This window comes from Tubulanus polymorphus, chromosome 12, assembly GCF_964204645.1.
Source record: "Tubulanus polymorphus chromosome 12, tnTubPoly1.2, whole genome shotgun sequence".
In the NCBI taxonomy this organism is placed as follows: Eukaryota; Metazoa; Nemertea; class Palaeonemertea; order Tubulaniformes; family Tubulanidae; genus Tubulanus; species Tubulanus polymorphus.
In genome coordinates this window covers 2611689-2630921 of record NC_134036.1, presented here as the reverse complement: position 1 = coordinate 2630921, position 19233 = coordinate 2611689, and the positions used below count along the sequence as shown (strand labels likewise).

Genomic DNA, 19233 nt, shown 5'->3' with positions numbered 1-19233 from the left:
TTAGCCTGGGTTTTCCAGTTCTAGTTTATCGGTGAAATTTGCCTCTAATTACACAACAAGCAATCGGCGCATGTACCTGCACACTGGGGTCTAGTGGGGAAGGGTTTCATGCTACGGCTGAGTCAGGTTCGAGCGATGCCATCAGGTTCAAATCCCTGCTGGATGAGGATGATGAATATGGAACTGAGTTTAGGCATGTGTTTATTATCGATTTGTATTGAACTTTTAACGACCATGGACAAGGGTTATTTCATCATGGAGAATAAACGAGGATGATCTCCGACATTTTTTTACGCAACGCCAAAATATAATTTAAATTTTGAAATGTGCATCATTGTTGTTGTCGTCGTGCGCTGTTTGTGTTTGTGTTTAATTTCATCGTTAATAATAGCGACATTTTTCTTCCTTTCTCTCTATTTTCTCGTTCACTCCCGTCGTTCGCGTCGCGCGCTTATTTATAGAAACATTTCCGCCTGAAATCGCCGTCGTCGAGTCACGCGACCGAGGTAGGAGAACCGCTCGTTTTCTCGTATTGTTTTCATTATCGTAATCGTCATGGTAGCAAATTAAAAAAAAAAAAAAAACAATATTAACCCTCCTCCTTTCATCACGAAAAGGTGCGGAAAAACTACGTTTGTAGTTGATCCAATTTCGTCGATAAATGCATGTTGTTTTGTCTCGGTAACCGTGGAAATGTTGGTTTCAATAAGACGGGCGTCTCCGTAAATCCCACTACGACATCATCAAAACAATGTGTAACGATTTTTTCATGAATTTGGTATTGATTTTGATGTTATAAGGGGATTTATGCCATTGTATTCACTTTTTGTACGTTGATCTGTCAGCTGTCTGTCCATTCATTTGTGCATTCACTGAATTAGCATTTTTCGGAAGAAAATCAGGAGCTGCAGTTGTTCAAAAGTTGGTAAAAAGATAACTGGCCGATAAATGCCATAAGTTAACCATGAACTTTTCATTGTCACTATGTCAACTATCCACTGGTGAACAACTTTTTAGCAAGTGGCCTTTTGCACAAGTTTTCATGGAAAATCTTGAAGATGCTTTGATCAATTGTCTTGATTATTGCAAATGTCAGGTAGTGAAGCATTTCACCGAGTAGGCATGGCGTTGTATCCTTGGACCCCTAGTTTCGTCCGTACATATATGTCAAGTTTTTACGGTATTTTTCCTTGAAGTGCATGGACACTAATGGGGTTGGTTAATGCTTTTCATGTCATCTTCAGCATCATATGACTGTCAGAACGTAAATCATTTGTAGTGTTTTATTTTCATTGGAAGTCAATTTCTGTTGTTAGTTAGGATTCTTATTTTCATTGGAAGTCAATTTTTGCCCTTTCTTTTTCGTTCATTCATCCATTAATATCGTATAGCTGTGGTAGTTGAGAGTAGTAAAAATGACCCCCTCCGGAAATTTTCTTTTCTCTTCAGTTTAGAGGTTTTGAAACACGTTTTTTAGTTCGTTTTACTCTCGGTAGTGGTATGCTTGTCCGTCTGCCATTCTCTTAGCCTTAGAAATTTAATGCCAGATTGTATTGATCAAATAAAAAGGAGGCTTTAATTTCAGAGAGATAAGAACCTTTGTACGTACTAAATTCCCCGATCCAATTCATACAATATGCGTTATATCCTTTTCATTTTCGTCCCTACCAATGCGCCATCTATCAGGAGGAGTTGTCAAAAGATGATGCGTCATCGACGGCCGGCAGTACCGGTACGCTGAATCGCAACAAGTCGCAAAAGAAAAACAAACAACCGTGGAAAAAGTCGGGCAAAGTAAGTTTGGTAATTCGTTGCTTTGCATCAGGTTTGGTGTTGTTTTTAGTTTGTGTTTCACTCACTAGGTGGAGAATTCAGTGTTTTAGTGGCATGTTCGGTTTCAAGTTTAGAATAAACGAAATTTCAAACGTTGTCATGGTTTGTTGTTATTTTCTGTTTACTAACTGAATTATTGAAACATAAATTGCTTTCGGGATGGAGCACAATCAGTGGTTTACGCATAGTCATTTCATGTAACACCAACTTCTTTTATATCGACTTTTCTGAAGGTGTTAGTAGTAACCTTTATTGGTGCCACCATGCACTATAATCAAGTTTTGGTTTTGTATTTATTCAAGGTGGTTATGGATATTATTTATGTTAGAACATAAGATCCATATAGTAATGTATAATAATGTATGTTAATGTATGCAAATGTATGCACTTATTGAATATGAGATGATAATTTATGTAAATCGATGCACATTTTGATGTTAGATGTCACTTTATGCAACTCGATAATCTGGTAATTAGATGTTAATATATGCACCACCTTATGAGAATGATAGATACACTTTTATATGGTAATTAGATGTTAATTTATGCATGGTATTGTTTTATATTGCCTTCACCCATTTTTAGATTGATAGAAGAGTAAGTTTGAATGTGTCCTCTATACTACATACTTGTTTGTATCCTCGATGCCATTTTTGGTGATGGGATTCATCAATACTTGACTCATGGAATACAGAGATTTACTTTTGTAGATGTAGTCTTTTTGCACGCGCATGTTTGACATCTTTTAGGAGTTTGAAAACTTTCGTGTTCAAGGGTAGTCTTCAATGGGGTCCTCCTTTTAATGGTTCAAACGCGCCTGTGGTATGGAAGTATTATAATGCAGTGTTGGTAGTAGAGTCACGGATATCAATGCTTTTTATCTCAACCCATCTTCTTTTCAAAACCTTTTTTTATTGTGTTCAAAGGTAGAAAGATGTATTATCATAAATTGTTAACTGAGTGTGTTTTGCTTTTTTGTCGACTACGTTATGAGAGAAAATTGAATTTTTCTAAAATGTCCCCAAGGGTGACAAAGTTAATAGATAAAGGACCTATTGTGCTGAGTTTCTAGAAAATGGCTTTCTTCATTACCAAGTCAAACCTTCCATTACCATGCCATACCCTCTTCCATTGCCAAGAAAACTTATTCTCCATTACCAATTCAAATAAATTTCCCTGCATTACCAAGTCAAAATTCTTCCATTAATAAGTCGAACTACTTGGCATTAGAAGTCAAACTTCTTCATATCATCAATTCAAACTCTTAACCATTATTAAGTCAAATTCCTTTGCCTTACCAAATCAAACATCCTTCCAAGTCAAACATTGAAATCTTTTTTATCGTCATTATCATTCAGGTAACGTTGAAAGTATGCGACAGCGACTGGTCGGATAAATTCTCGTTGGATACGGTCGGTAGTTCGGGTACGGTAACGTGTAAATTCAAACACTACACGTACGAGGTCGGCGTGAAGATCTCGCTGTCGAATTCCGGATTGACGAAGATCGTGACGTTCACTCCGTATTATATGATCGTTAATAAAGCGACGTACACGATCTCGAGCATCGAGGTAACGAACGAGATGGCGTCGAATAACGCGCACTGGGTCGATTGCCCGCCTAAAGAGGTATTTTATACGATATCATCGAAACCGCGTTTATTAGGATGTTTGCCGCCAGCTTGGAATATGCTGGCAGCAAACATTCTAATAATGAGGAGAAAAACAGGGCTTGATTTTGGCAGTATCCCGGTATTCCGAGGGTACTAGCTTTTTGTTGTGATAGTAATAAATGAAATGAAACAAACAAGAAGTTTCTGATTTCACCATTAGAATATGTTTAATTTCATTCTTTCCTGTGTTTTCTTGATTGGAATTTTAAAAATCAAATTGATACTGGATACTGACAACTTCATAATCCTGAATGGATAATGGATGTGGGTTTAATTCATTTGTTCCCGGACAATTGGGAAAAACTCAAATTTGATCATCAGAACCGTGACCGGAATATCGGTTTTTTACAGTGTGTACCGTTTTGGCCAATTCAAAGCCAAAAGAAGATGTTAATGAAGGCCAAAGTGAAAGATACGAACATGGAAACAAAACCGTTCATTTTCAACGAACCTCACAATACTTTAATGAAACTGGAAGAGGAGGTGAGTTAAAAGCAAAAACGACTAGCTACCCCTGTGGGGGGCCGGTTCCATAATCATGACTTAAGTTCAAGAGTTGTCTTAAATCTTAAGACTGGTCTTAAGCTGTCAGATTAGCTATAGAACTTTGATGGTCTTAGACACACGGCCACAGATCAGCAAAAATGAAATACTGGTCCTAAAAGAAGGATCTAGATGAGCAAGGGGATAGTTTGTCAACGCTATAGGTCAAGGTCAACGAGGATGATTGACTGGGTAATGTTTTATATATTCACAATGTTCTATATAATTGTAGTACGGAGGAATAAGTATCGAGACTCAGATATCGGAATCGGCAGTGATTATCATGTTAGATCAATATCACGACGGGATGGCAAACGTTCAACTAGTCAATCATACATCATTACCAATCAAATATTATCAAAAGTAAGTTAAAGATGTTTGGTTTTTTTGTGGTGAATGTCTTTGGTCGGTTCTTTGACATCACTAGTTGGCTATTTGCATTATATGGATATGTTATGTCCTCAGTGATGTTTGCAATTTAATGAAATTATGATTAGTTACTTGTAACAAATGACCTTCTCATTCTCGATAACTTCAACGATTCAGTAAAATTATTATTAGTTACTTATGACGCCCTTCTCATTCTCAATAACTTCATTGATTCAGTAAAATTATTATTAGTTACTTATGACGCCCTTCTCATTCTCAATAACTTCATTGATTCAGTATAATTATTATTAGTTACTTATGGCGACCTTCTCATTCTCGATAACTTCATTGATTCAGAAAATTATGATAAGTTACTAATGACGACCTTCTCATTCTCGATAACTTCATTGATTCAGTGAAATTATAATCAGTCACTAAATATGACTTTCTCATTCTGCATAACTTCAATTATGATTATGACACTTACTAATGATGTCTTTCTCATTGCCAATAACTTCATGAACATTTGTTAGGAATTTTTGAATATGTTGTGTTTGTTTTATTTTACTAGTGGTGTTGAGGAACAGGAGACGTTGCCCGCTGGTACGACCGTGCTCTACGCCTGGCAGGACGCGACCGGTAAACGAGAGATGTATTGGCAATGCGGAGATCGCAGAGAGAAAACCGACCTCATCAAGGTTTGTCTTCTGCTATTTTGCAGCAAATTTGACAACTTTTGGATTTTTTGGAACTAGATGTTTCTTATTTTGATGATGTCTATCAAGATATCCTTTCTAACAACATCATTTTCCAATTCATGTTCGGAGATCCTTTCAAAAATATAACTTTTCTTCTTCATGCAACAGGACGGTTGTGGCAATTTCTTCGCTGACACTAACAGTAAAGTGTACTGGGTTAGTTTCCTCGATGGTCTCCAGAGGGTGCTGCTATTTACGCAAGATATATCAATCGTAGCTGCTGCGGAGGAGGTGAGCGTTTGAATTTCCCAGGAAAATCTTTAGGACTACCGGCAGTCAGTTGTAGAACCAACTTTTAAATTTAAAGATGAAAAATCCCTGAGTAATTGAATTTGTCTACCTTGTCTTCTACAGACGGATGTTGAAAGAGTGGATATGGATTTGAAAGTGTCTCTAAAAGGATTTGGTTTGTCTTTAGTGAACAACTACAGTCGCATGGAAATTGCTTATCTCGCAATCACCAGGTGAGAGAGACAGTAAGATGATGTCATAGGGGGATTTAGGAGGCATCCATCTTCTATTACGAACATCGAAACTTGTCTTTTATCTAAACGCTGAACTTTGATTCGTGCTTTTTTGCGTCGTTGCTAGTTCTGGTGTTGTTTGGGAAGAGAAACGAAAACGTTACAAAGCCCTGAAGAATAAATTCAATCGTTTGATCGAAGCGGCGTATCAGGTTTATCAGGATAAAATATCGATCGGGGAAACTCCGAATCCGCGCATGATCCTCGGAGACAAAGATAAAGTCGAGGTAAGCAATGCGCGAGAAGGAATTTTTGAGGTGTCTTTTATGCTGCTATGTAAAACATGAGTCTCTGTTCATGAAAACAGAGTGGCCACTGAAAAAGTCAGGGAATTTTGTGGAAATGCTAAAAAATTTGGGAGAAGTCCAGGAAATATTTTGAGACTGCTAGATTGTACATATGATCAAAAAGTTTCTGTTTATGTCTTACGTATTTGACTGTGTTGATCGATTGGATTCTTAGCTGATCGAGTCAGGGAAAACAACGTGCATGTCTGGGAATAATCGGGGAATAGTCGGGGAAAAAAGCAATTTAGATAAAAGTCGCTACCCTGTAAAAGGATGCGCACCATGTAACATAATTTTCAGCGATTTGTCTTGATATTTTTCAGGTTGATTTTAATGAGTTGATGATGTATAAACCGCATAAACGTCAAATACGTCGTTCGTTCCAAACGGGAATCTTCCTGCAATATCGAACTTCTCCGCATCAAGTTCAATTCCACGCGAAAATACATCGTTTACAGGTACGCTTGCCAGAGCTGGTGTTTCAGTGTGCTCAGTAGGGTGAGGGTTGTATGCTTGCCAGAGCTGGTGTTTCAGTGTGCTCAGCAGAGAAGAAGGTTGGGTCAACTGGAATGTGGTACATGTTAATGGTACTCTGGAAATGCCAGAGTTGGTGTTTAAGGTCTATTGTGCATCTTTCTTGGAACTATCTATACGAACTACCATCATTTCATTATGTCAAAGAGGGATTCATGAAAGCTTCCTTCAAAGGATCTACTGTTTTATGATCATGTCAATTTTCTGATTATGGACTCCAAGAAAGGTCTAGCATATTATTAAAGATAAATTGTGGTATGACGAGAGAAATCCCACAATGATTCAAAGATAAAAAATTCTTGAATAGAAGAGAGTCAAGTATATTATTAAAGATAAATTGTTGTATATTGCAGTTGGACAGTCAGGTTCCGGGTTGTGTTTTCCCGACCGTTCTGGCACCGATTCCGCCTCCGAAATCAGTCGCCGCCGAATCCGTACCGAAACCGTTCACCGAGGCGACAATCATGCTGCGTAAAAATGAACATTCATCGGTCGTGCAATTCAGGTGAGCAGGAGAGATAGGGAGATAGGGAGGGAGGAGTGAGTGAGAGATAGGGAGATAGGGAGGGAGGAGAGAGTGAGCGATAGGGAGATAGGGAGGGAGGAGAGAGTGAGAGATAGGGAGATAGGGAGGGAGAAGAGAGTGAGAGATAAGGAGATAAGGAGGGAGTAGAATGAGAGATAGGGAGGGAGGAGAGAGTGAGAGATAGGGAGGGAGGAGAGTGAGAGATAGGGAGAGAGGAGAGAGTGGGAGATGAGGAGGTATAAGGAGCTTATGATGTATAGAGGTCATGCAGCCATGTGCTTTTATGCTTTTCGACTTGACCTGGCCATATTGATTAATAAACACAATAAGTGATTAACATGACAAATGCTCTAAGTTTATAAATCCTCGAATTTAGTTATTTTGTGATATCTTGCACTCGTTGAGAAACAAACTATGACATCACAGACCTCTATACTTGACAAAAAAGCCTTTATTAGCTACATTAACACCTCATTTATGGAATTTCCTTCCGAAGAATATTTGTTAAACTGAATAGCTGAATAGCTGAATATAGCCCAACTGATTCTGTTTTAAAATCTCATCTCCTAAGCTTTAACAATGCTTTTATAAGTTCTTTATCAATAATGTTTCATATTGTAAGGGGGGAATCTTAGATATGAGATCGAATTCATGAATATTAGAAACCAAGAGTCTCTGAAAAGGACTCTTCGAAAAGTCTTTTTCTGCGCTTGATTACCCGAGAGTGTTTGATTTCTAATTGCAGGTATTTTAAGGTGCTCGTCCAGGAAATGTCGGTGAAAGTTGATCAAGGATTCCTCACTCAACTCATCGGGCTGTTTGCCTCATCTGTACCCGAACCAGACTATGTAAGTACAGTGTATATTCTTCCTCTTTAGAATTATGAATTTAGCTATAATTTTTCCGATCGTAATCAAAATGTTAATTTAAATGTGTCTCTTCTGATCTTCTTTGGTTCTTCGCCTAAAAATGATAGGGATACCAAGAGGGCCATGTGGTAATAATTCATAATGTTTGTTCAAGCACATTTAGTTGTCTTAAGCTGTACGTGTTTACGGTCATCAATCTAGGGCCATTTCTCAGGACAAAGTTTAAAAAATCAACTCCTATGATATACATTTGAATGAGTTGAACTTTTTTGAGAAACTGCAGGTCCTTGTTGACTTTGTTGATGAAGTATTTACTAATGTGCTTTCAAAAAATTTATTTCGATTGATTGGTTTATTTGCGCTTCACGTTGATGAGTTAGTTGTTTAAGATTTAGTGATCGCTTTTAATTTTGTGATCACCATAGAATTGTAAGCTAAATTGTGCGTGAGCTAATCGCCGATTGGGTTGAGCTTAAACCGCATGTAAGTGAAAGAAGACTCTATGAAAAAGTTTTCCTTATAAAGTTTTAACCAAATGAGGTACCGTCACCACTACAGCGCCGAGAATGGATCCACCAGGTGTCGCTAGTGGTCCCTAGGTTACAGCGCTTCAATTTCTTATACAATTAACTTAAGTTTTGGGAATCTACTTTTCTCCTTAGACAATCAATTCACGGCGCCATCTGGTGTCTGCGTCCGGTACCTCATTACTTGGCTACACGACTAGCAATGAAGCGGTAAATTTTGAGTTAATCTTTTTCACGAGACGGCCTGCTTACAATAATCCAGACCCGGTGTAAACCGGAGATTGTTTTTATATTGTTGAATTTCGCAATCACGTGTTGCTATGATACATACAGGTAATCGAAGTCCATAAACCAGGACATTTAGGAAACGTCGACTTATTGTTTACGAACGAGAAAGACTTGATTCGTGTGGTAAGTTCCGACGGCTCACTCGCCAGGGTCTGCGTGCGTTCGCGGTGCATCCGGCATGGCGATCACAGGTGAAGGTCACAGGTGAACACAGCAGGAACGATATCTACTACAAATCTATTACGAGCTTTTTTTTCTAATCTCGGAAAATCGTAATCGGTCGATCGTTGATTTTTAACCGATCAAATTATCGAAGAGGTCGCTTTGTGAGGTTTATTTCATTTCAGCAAAATTCTTTTTTCAAATTTTAGGATTTATAAACGCCCAGAGCTGCCAACTGTTCCTAATTTTCAGTATTTGTTACTATTTTAGAAATACTGATTTGATTTGTTTCTGAGGGTCTACCCCTTTGATTACTGATGAGTTTGAACATTTTTTGTTTCATTAGAAAATTCAATTTGTTACTGATAGCAACTTTTCAGCTGTTGGCAGCTCTGTTTGCTTTTCTTTTCGTTAGTTTACATTTCTCTCCAAGAGAGGGCGCTTATGACGATCAACAAAATGTTCCCTCAATAAAAACGAACGAACGAAAAAAACTCGATTCAAATTCTCGATTCAGGCGTTCTATTTACGTTCGATGTTGCCGTCGGTTACGAGTCGATTGTTGATTCATTCGCGTCGAGTACTCGGCAATTTACAACACGATATCTGGAATATAATAACTCTTTATTACCTGAATTACCGGGTGCGTATATCGCTATGGTAACATCGCGTGGGTCGTAGTAGTCATTGTTATACAGCACTGATCGCCATGCGCGCGCTTTGCTCATTTATATCGCCATGGAAACTTATTATCGATCACTGAAATATTCTCGTCACCGCAGATACAGGGTTGCCAAGGAAACCGGATCACGGAATATATTATCACTATGGAGACAGGTTCCATTTGTTTAGCGGCAACGTATTTTTATGGATGAAATATTTTATTTTATTATTAATTCGCAAATAAAGCATGGTTTCAAAAAGGTTTAGGGTTTGTGAATGAGACACCTAGTTCTATGGCTGTTGGAGATCTGGTATCTCTGAAAGTACTAACTCACAGCGCTGTAGAACTGGGCTCTGTACCTCAGTCCACATCTGTGAGAAATACCCAAACTCACAAACTGTCGAACTGAGTGCAGATGTATTCAAAATTACGATTATCAAGAATATTTAAAGTTTTGCCCGAGTTTTTGGTAAAGGGTAATTAATGAAGCATTGTATTATTTTATGAGAAGAAATTCTTAACATTGATGAAGCATGGATAATGAATGATTTATTGTGGTTGTTGTATCCGAGGTTTGGTTTTCACATATGAGTGCAGCAAGAAAGCAGCATGTCAGGATTATCGGTGGAAACTTTCGTTGAAAATGCAAAAAACATACCTCGATTTCTCTAAATTCTATAAGAATTCAGATATCGGTTATTAATTATTTCAATCTACGTTTTTTTTTTCCGACAGTCTGAGAAATTTAAGGAAGATGCTTTGATGGTTAGTAGTTCGTTGATGGAGTCCGACGTTGGAAGTCTCATCGCCGAAGGACAGAAAAACTTCTACGACGATCTTCATTTCTCGCCCTTGAAGGTAACTACTCGTAATTTCACAGAATCTTTTGAAGGCATTGAGAATGAGAAGGTCATCATAAGTAACTAATCATAATTTTACTGAATAGTTGAAGTTATTGAGAATGAGAAGGTCGTCATTAGTAACTACTCGTAATTTCACAGAATCTTTTGAAGTCATTGAGAATGAGAAGGTCATCATAAGTAACTAATCATAATTTTACTGAATAGTTGAAGTTATTGAGAATGAGAAGGTCATCATTAGTAACTAATCATAATTTTACTGAATCATTGAATTCATTAAGGATGAGAAGGTCATCATAAGTAACTAATCATAATTTTACTGAATCATTGAATTTTTTTATTTTTTTCAAGCATTTGAAATTTATTTAGCTTAAGTTCTATATACAAAGTTAAAATAAAACTCACATTCATCACAAGGTGACATTACAGTGAGTAACTAATCATAATTTTTCTGAATTGTTGAAGTTATTGAGAATGAGAAGATCATCATAAGTAGCTGATCATAATTTTACTGAATCGTTGAAGGCATTGAGAATGAGAAGGTCGTCATTAGTAACTAATCATAATTTTACTGAATAGTTGAAGTTATTGAGAATGAGAAGGTCATCATTAGTAACTAATCATAATTTTACTGAATCATTGAATTCATTAAGGATGAGAAGGTCATCATAAGTAACTAATCATAATTTTACTGAATCATTGAATTTTATTATTTTTTCAAGCATTTGAAATTTATTTAGCTTAAGTTCTATATACAAAGTTAAAATAAAACTCACATTCATCACAAGGTGACATTACAGTGAGTAACTAATCATAATTTTTCTGAATTGTTGAAGTTATTGAGTATGAGAAGATCATCATAAGTAGCTGATCATAATTTTATTGAATCGTTGAAGTCATTGAGAATCTTTCCGCAGAATTTGAGAGAAATCTTAAACAATTTTTTTTTCAGATTCACATAAGTTTCTCGTTGCAAGGATCCGATTCTTCAGAAGAGAATGGGAACAAGAGCGCCACCCCGGTCGGTATGAATTTCATCAATCTGTTCCTACAAAGTGTTGGAGTCGTCCTCACCGACGTGCAAGACGTAGTGTTCAAGTGAGTTACACAAAAAAAAAATAATTACAGAATTTTCAAACACAGATTTACAAATATTAAAAGAGTATCAACCTTTCGACTTTATTGCCGTGAGCCCAATATTCTAAAGTTTGCTCTTGGTTTTAGAAAATGGCTCATCGAATTAATTGAGTCTAAACGTTACTACTCTCTTAGTTTTTAAAATGGCTCAGAATTGAGTCAAAACGTCAATACTCTTAGATATTCTTCATAATTGTGGCTTTTTTCAATTGAACTATAGACAAAAACCAACAGAATTCATGAATACATAATTGATGTTTCAATTATAACCGTTTATCTCTGTAGGTTGGCGTTCTTCGAGAGAAAATACAAATTTTACAATCAACAGCAGCTGACCGGTGAGATGGTGTCTCATTATTCGGGTCAGGCTATCAAACAGATGTACGTACTCGTCCTCGGGCTCGATGTGTTGGGCAATCCATTCGGCGTCATACGAGGAGTAGCACAAGGTAAGAGATCGAAAGGAAATTATGATATTCGATTTACAAAGGCCAGACGACGGTAAACTACTAGCTCAAGAAATATTTTCAGACTTAATATTATTATCTATTGGATCTAGGGTCTAGAAGATTAGGATTTAGTAGGTTAGATATTCAAGAGGGTTAGTACGTTAGAGAGTTTAGAGGGTTTGGATTTAGAGGGTTAGGATTTACTAGATTGTAGTATCAGGGGCCGGTTGCATAGTCATGGCTTAGACTTAAGACCAGTCTAAGACCAACTTAGTTCTATAGCCAATCTAACAACTTAAGACCAGTCTTAAGATTTAAGAAAACTTTTTGACTTAAGTCACGACTGTGCAACTGGCCCCAGGTGTAAGAGGGGTAGGGTCTAGGGGGATGGTTCTATACAGTTTAGAGGATTAGATTCTAGAGGTTTAGTGTTTAAATGACTAGGTTGGGTCTAGAGATTATTGTGGGATTCTCAACATCGTCACAACACGGGTATAGTGTTTTATCAATGGTTATTTGAAGACAAGTTGCTTATAAGTTCAACACATAATTAGTTGATGAAGGAGTGACAAATAGAACTGAGATCTACTGGTAGTATGGTATTTATGGGTTGGTTAAATTTAAGCAAACAACATTAGCATTAAACATTTGTCGCTTCTTCTTTGTTTTACTTGTTAGGCTATCTTTGACTGATTACACCATGGACTTGTGCTGCCTGAATCAAGAACAGTTGCTAAAAATTCTGATATTATTTTTCAGGTATTGAAGATCTGTTTTATGAACCATATCAGGGAGCGATTCAGGGTCCCGAGGAATTCGCCGAAGGTCTTGCTCTCGGCGTTCGAAGTCTCATCGGACACGCAGTCGGTAAGCTTCAATCCGCAGTTTAGTTACATTTCTGGAATTAATCAGCGTTTATCTCTAAAATCATCGACAAAATTTAATCAGTTCTGTAAACGTAGTCATTGTTTCATATTTTGACATTAGGTGGCGCTGCCGGAGCCGTTTCGCGAATCACTGGAACGTTGGGTAAAGGTTTGGCGTCGTTGACGATGGACGAAGATTATCAACGAAAACGTCGCGAGGAAATGAATAAACGACCGGCGAATGTCGGCGAGGGTCTCGCTCGCGGTGGCAAAGGTTTAGTCATGGTAAGGGTCCAGCTAGTCTTAAGGGTTCAGGAGTCTGATTCTATAAGGATAATGGACTAGGGGATGATCTGAAGGGTTCAGGAGTCTGGTTCTATAAAACCACAGAACTAGGGGATGATCTTAAGGGTTCAGGAGTGTCAGGTTCTATTAAGATAAGGGACTTAAGGGCACTGGGGTCTGGATCTATAAGGATAAGGGACTATGGGACAATTTTATGGGTAGTGTGGTCTGGATCTGTCTTCTGTGTCGGGTCTTTTTCAGTAATAGTTAGAAACTAATGTACGATCTTAAGTCTTTGTTTCTTTCTATGTTTTCAATTTATTTCAGGGTGTCGTGGATGGTGTTACCGGAATCGTCATGCGTCCGGTGGAAGGTGCTAAAAAGGAAGGAGTCGAAGGCTTCTTCAAAGGTTTGCATCGACTTGTGAATATCAATACATATTACATGCAGTGATAATACGCGATTCACTTGTCTTAATAAGTGCTACTAGTATAATATCAATGGTTATTGACAAAAAATTCAATTTGTTGCTGATAGCACTTTTCATATGTTGGCAGCCCTGCTAAATTGACACAATATCATCAGTACGCTTCAGATAACAGTACCACATAGCGATTCGCTTAAATGTCGAAGTAGATTCCGGATGTTGCTGATGTCTTTTAACGCGTGATATGTTATGTTTCTGTTTTTTGCCGTTTAAGGAATGGGTAAAGGTCTAGTTGGAGCTATCACGCGACCAGCCAGCGGTGTAGTAGACTTTGCTAGTAGTTCATTTGAAGTAATGAGAAGGTAATTAAAAGAGTAGAAATCTTAATTTCTAAAATATGTCGAGAATCCTGATCTAAAATATGAAAACCTAGCTCGGATTCTGAATAAGAAAATTTTCCTGTGTTAAAAGGGTCGCTGAAAATACCGATGAGGTTCATCGTCTTCGCCCGCCGCGGTTTTTGCCACCAGATGGCATTCTACGTCCGTATCGACATCGCGAAGCCGAGGGAAATAACGTGCTTCAGGTTAGTATCAACCCCGGACGCTAGATGGCGATCATGTAGACGTACAATTTTTCTGAGAATTCATGAAAGATTGGTTGAAGCCAAGCTACATTTGAAACTCATTAATGCGATTCTGTTAAAGACAAACCTCATTTATTACAATGATTTCCAGCATGTCTCAACTAACATATTCATATTAATCAAGCTTTGAATAATACCAAACCCCTTTAACCCTTTCAGTGCTGACTAATTAATACCCTCTAGTGCTGGAGAAAATTTGAAAATTCTAAAAAATTCCACCCTAGTGTGTTGAACAACGGGAATACCACTATAGTGCGTCTACACCGCAGTGCGGTGTATCGTTAGTTACTAATATTTCACTATGTTTGACACTTGCTGCCATTTTTCAATAGAGATAATTACAAATTACTAATTACATCAATACACCGCTGTGCGGTGTACTAGCAAAATCCATCACTGATTTATACACCGCACTGCGGTGTAGACGCACTGAAAGGGTTAATACAACAATTTCACTTAAGCCCACAAGATCCGTATTAAAGAGGTTCCACCGTAGAACATTTTCTGAAGTAACGTTTAGACTCGGAACTGCATAAAGACTTAGATGATCTAAAGTTGGATGTTTCTCTAAATGTTTTTCAGGAAACGGAAAAAGGCAAATTCATGGGCGACAAATACGTAGCTCATATCGTTTTAACCAAAGACTATAAACACATTCTATTAGTAACAAACAGGTAATTAATGAAACCATAACCTGAAAGGAGAATCTGGAATGTGTGCCGGTTGAACTATAACCTATTAATCAGAACTGAATGTCATTAATTTCTGTAGACGGTTGATTTTTGTGTCAAAAGGAGAGATATTCGGTGCGTGGGATTGTGACTGGCATTATATGTGGTCTGATCTGAAAGAACCGCCATCTCTAACATCAAAAGGAGTTCAAATATTGCTGAAGGTATGTTACCAATGGGTTCATTGCGATCTACATTCATTATCATTAACAACTTATCACTGATTGAAGTTATTGAGATGGTAACCTGATCATGATTTTACTGAAAATGTGAAGCTATTGAGGTTGTCATTAGTAACTAATCATAATTTTACTGAATGGTTGAAGTTATTGAGAATGAAAAGGTCATCATTAGTAACGCATCATAATTTTACTGAATCGTCGAAGATATTTAGATAGTAGAATAGTGCTGTATGTTTTGGACATGTACATGTGCGTGTAATGTTGTCGAAACATGTGCCTGTAGAGATTACATGCATGATCATTAATTTCTGTTGGATTGATAATTCTGTTGTCAGTGTCAAAAACGTGTGAACCCAAAAATGATTTCCGTTGATGCTTTTAATCCTTTTTGCTTGCAATGATATATCTGATTGCAATGATTCTAAGAGAACTCTGAACTCTGTACTTTTTGACTTGATTAGAAGAGATGCCCCGTTGCGAAATTGAAGTGATCCTGTCCTTTCTGGTATTGCTCAAAATTAACCAATCATTTCTTATCATACATGAACTTTTCCAGCCTGAAATTGAGGCAAAGGTAACGAATAATGATATTGAAATCAAAAACTAAAAAATTTTCCTTTTATTCTAATGAATAAATTGTGGTTTTTGGTTGCTGTTTCGGTCGAAATTTTTTGCATATCGGTACTGAAAACTGCTTTGCATGAATATGTTATTTTCTATGATGTGTGGTGATTGTTGAGGTTAGAAATGTATCAAAATTATCATTGGTGAATTTTATTTCTAATCATTACATAAGTCCACTGGTAGGCGTATATAGTTTTGTGGTTTTGGGGTAAGATGTGTAGTGTGTTTATAGAAAGGAGTCCAATTGCTGGTGGTGTGAGCTTGACAAATTTTCGCGGCCATACCCTTATAGCTTACAATATTTAAGTGTTTTTGCTGCCCTCTTCAGGGTACAAAACATCCATCTGTTCGTCGCGACCTCCGGTCCTTCTTGCTATGCCGGCGGGTAAGTGGAAATGCTAGGCTGTGGACTCTGATTCTGGCAAATTGTCTCTACTTGTTTCTTGCCATATGTAACAAATCTTCACTTTCTTGCTTTATTTGTGATCATTCCCCATGGCTGTCTATAGTGTAAATAACCATAGACTTAATGAAATTCATCTTAATTCATCTCTACTTTGACGAATCTGGATTTTTCATATCACTATATATAACTTTTTTGATGCTATCGTAGGACTTCTCCTATTTTGACAAAAATTGCCAATAAAATGTCATTGAAGAAATTGTCCCTGACCAATCATGTCGCAGGACGAAGATCCTCAACCAATCAGATATCAGAACGAGGTTCTTCAACCAATCAGATTGCAGAATGAGGCTTCTCAACCAATCAGATTTTTTAATGAGGCTCCTTGACCAATCAGGTTGCAGAATAAGGTTCCTCAACCAATCAGATTGCAGGACGAAGTTCTTCCACCAATCACATAGCGGGATGAATACCATTCTTTATGCATTTCAATATCTTCGTTTTGCAGGAAAAACAAAAGAAGCTTTTCGGAAGCAGCACGGTGGGAAAAGTGGTGCAAGTGACTGATATGAAAACTGCCGAGGTAAGAACTGATTCTAATTTATTCAAATCGAATTTACAGAATCTGTTGGATTAATTGTTGATAATGATGAGAGTCTTTCGTAAAGCGCTATTCCGAAAACTCCGAAGGCGCTTTTAGATAGCCACGTTTTAACTAAGTTTAAATGCCTCGATGTTATCAACTCCCAAATATCTCGACAGGCAGTGCATCCCATAAACCAGGTCCATAAGATTGATAGTTACGATCACCGCACCTTGTGTGTGTTCTACGTACCACAAACATATTTTTATTAACAGATCTTGTAGTTCTGTGCCGCTACATGTCTTGATGCTGATGAGGTTCTGTAAATATACAGGAGCAATGCCATGAACGCGCTTAAAGATCTGGGCCGAGTTTTATAGACTGGTATTACCTTTAACCCGAAGGTTAACTCAATTCATTTTCAATTGAGTTAACCCCCGGGTTAAAGGTAATGCCTGTCTATAAAACCAGCCTGGACTAATATTTAGATTCGGCTCTTTGTGGGTAGCCAATGTAATCTACATAGTATACACGATGTAATTGATATGTTTTCTTTCCAGTGGCTCGTTGAGAAAATTCATGAAGCGATGGTGAAACTAAGAGAAGAACTTTAGAAACGTTTTCTCCTTCACCTCTGCTCCCTGGCTCCTCCTGCTGTTGCTGCTGCTGAACTTTCATCAAATAAACATCTGTATTTCCAAGAAAAAACCTTCTGAAGAAGTTTGATTTTTATACCAAGCTTTATTTATTTCTTGAATGTAGATTGATGTGGAATGAATTGTCAACGGGGTGGAGGGAGGATGGGCCTTCTATAAATAACGAAATCGTGAATTCGTACTTCTAACCTGGGCTCAATTTAACATATTATAACAAAACTCAAAGTAATACAAAATTTTGTGATGACGTATTTAAAGACATTTAAGATCGTTAAAAATGAAATTTCAAATGGTTACTACGGTAATGTCCGCTTGATCTAACTGCTGCTTGATGTTATGATAGTTTATCGTATGACTATATTATGGTCCGGACTAATGTCCATGAAGTAGCGTGATAACTATAGGTTATCAGATATATCTATTAAAACTTCTTCATGAATCTTTATATGGTCAGGAATAGAACTTTGATGAACTGCCGTGAAATATTGTTAGTTAGATAGCTCCAATTGCTTGGTACCCGTTTCAGGATGGGTAGAAGAATCTAACGTATGAAATTAGTTAAGCTTTTCACCTCTGGTTGAATTTGTGGCTTTTCTTTATACAGTTCAAATAGAACTTTGATTTAAAACTTGTTCCGCTGCATAACTTGGTATATAGTAAGAACTTGAATGTATATGAAATTACTCGTAAAATTAGGGGTTATTTCTCCTGGAAAAGTAGCGGATTTTCTGTCTGTATAAGGGTCAGAATAATAGAAAATCTATGGAAGGGAAATTAGTATAATATAGCTCATTAAATTATAGTTAGGAGAATATGAGAAGAAATTACTTTATAAAATTTTAGTTGTTGAAAACAAGTAGAGAATTATATTATTTTATGAAATTGATTATTGTGAAATGTATTCGCCATTTTTATTTTCTAGAATTTGATTTATTTATGTTGGGATGATTATTGTCTTGTGCGCATGTTACGAAATGTGTTTGTATGCAATGTAGAAAACATTTATTGTTTGTTTATTCCGTTGTTGTTTTTGTTGTACCATGATTGTAACTTTAAAAAAAGTAGAAACTTAAAGATGGGTTGAAAGAGTGGTAGCTTAATTTTGAAGGTGGCTAACAGTAAAGTAGATTGTGAGGCTTCACACAGAGTTTGGTTTTCAAACTGAATTGAAGGTGAATTCAATTGCTTTAATTTGAGCTTTTCTATAACTTTACACGAAGAAAAAGCTACTTAGAAGAAAAAAAGGTTTTCTTGCTTTACTTTTATAACGTTAAACTTCGTTCAGAGTTGGTCATCTCTTCGTGAAATCACTCACTCTCAGCCATGAAACAGTGTTCCTTATCCTCTAGTACCCTTAGGCCTACCCTACGCATAATCATACCCAAGATGACAGGTTTTATTACCAGTGTCTTCAACATCTAGTCCCTTTTAAACCCTTGAAAAAAGGAAATGTCTACCCTCAGTTTCCCTAATGACATTATATTTAAATTACCAGTTGGAAAACAAAAAACTAAATGGTCAAATGGCCATTAGATGATTGATGTCTGGATGATCTTATTAATTTTCTAGAAGAGAATTCTTATTATATCTTCGTGATTGCTTTGATAAAAATGCTAAAATTGTTGGAACAAATTAAGAAATTAAATATTCTGTATACATTGATGAGTAGGCCGGTATTTACTGAAACCGGAAGAATGTTGTTGTTAGCCAAAAATTGACTACTCTTGTTGGTGTTGTAAGTCTATTACTATTATAAAGAAATGAAAAGAAGATTATGCTTAATAAATTAATAAATATATGCTCAAAAAAACCTGTCTTGTTATTTTCA

The 19233-nt window shown here is 37.0% G+C and overlaps 1 protein-coding gene across 1 annotated transcript in view; it reads left to right on the top strand.

Annotated features, from left to right (window-relative positions):
- The window catches only part of LOC141913996 (intermembrane lipid transfer protein VPS13A-like), a 65407-nt gene extending 46207 nt beyond the window's left edge, over nucleotides 1-19200 (top strand). The window contains exons 53-76 of the mRNA XM_074805239.1: nucleotides 1687-1794; nucleotides 3192-3461; nucleotides 3857-3988; nucleotides 4281-4411; nucleotides 4989-5115; nucleotides 5284-5406; nucleotides 5530-5639; nucleotides 5767-5926; nucleotides 6310-6444; nucleotides 6874-7025; nucleotides 7792-7894; nucleotides 8776-8853; nucleotides 10292-10414; nucleotides 11369-11514; nucleotides 11839-12002; nucleotides 12762-12869; nucleotides 12990-13153; nucleotides 13481-13562; nucleotides 13855-13942; nucleotides 14052-14166; nucleotides 14809-14900; nucleotides 14998-15121; nucleotides 16675-16749; nucleotides 17310-19200. Coding sequence (XP_074661340.1) covers nucleotides 1687-1794; nucleotides 3192-3461; nucleotides 3857-3988; nucleotides 4281-4411; nucleotides 4989-5115; nucleotides 5284-5406; nucleotides 5530-5639; nucleotides 5767-5926; nucleotides 6310-6444; nucleotides 6874-7025; nucleotides 7792-7894; nucleotides 8776-8853; nucleotides 10292-10414; nucleotides 11369-11514; nucleotides 11839-12002; nucleotides 12762-12869; nucleotides 12990-13153; nucleotides 13481-13562; nucleotides 13855-13942; nucleotides 14052-14166; nucleotides 14809-14900; nucleotides 14998-15121; nucleotides 16675-16749; nucleotides 17310-17363 — 2964 coding nt within the window. The 3' untranslated portion in view covers nucleotides 17364-19200. The remainder of the gene's footprint in view (nucleotides 1-1686; nucleotides 1795-3191; nucleotides 3462-3856; nucleotides 3989-4280; nucleotides 4412-4988; nucleotides 5116-5283; nucleotides 5407-5529; nucleotides 5640-5766; nucleotides 5927-6309; nucleotides 6445-6873; nucleotides 7026-7791; nucleotides 7895-8775; nucleotides 8854-10291; nucleotides 10415-11368; nucleotides 11515-11838; nucleotides 12003-12761; nucleotides 12870-12989; nucleotides 13154-13480; nucleotides 13563-13854; nucleotides 13943-14051; nucleotides 14167-14808; nucleotides 14901-14997; nucleotides 15122-16674; nucleotides 16750-17309) is intronic.
- The last annotated feature ends 33 nt before the right edge of the window (nucleotides 19201-19233 follow it).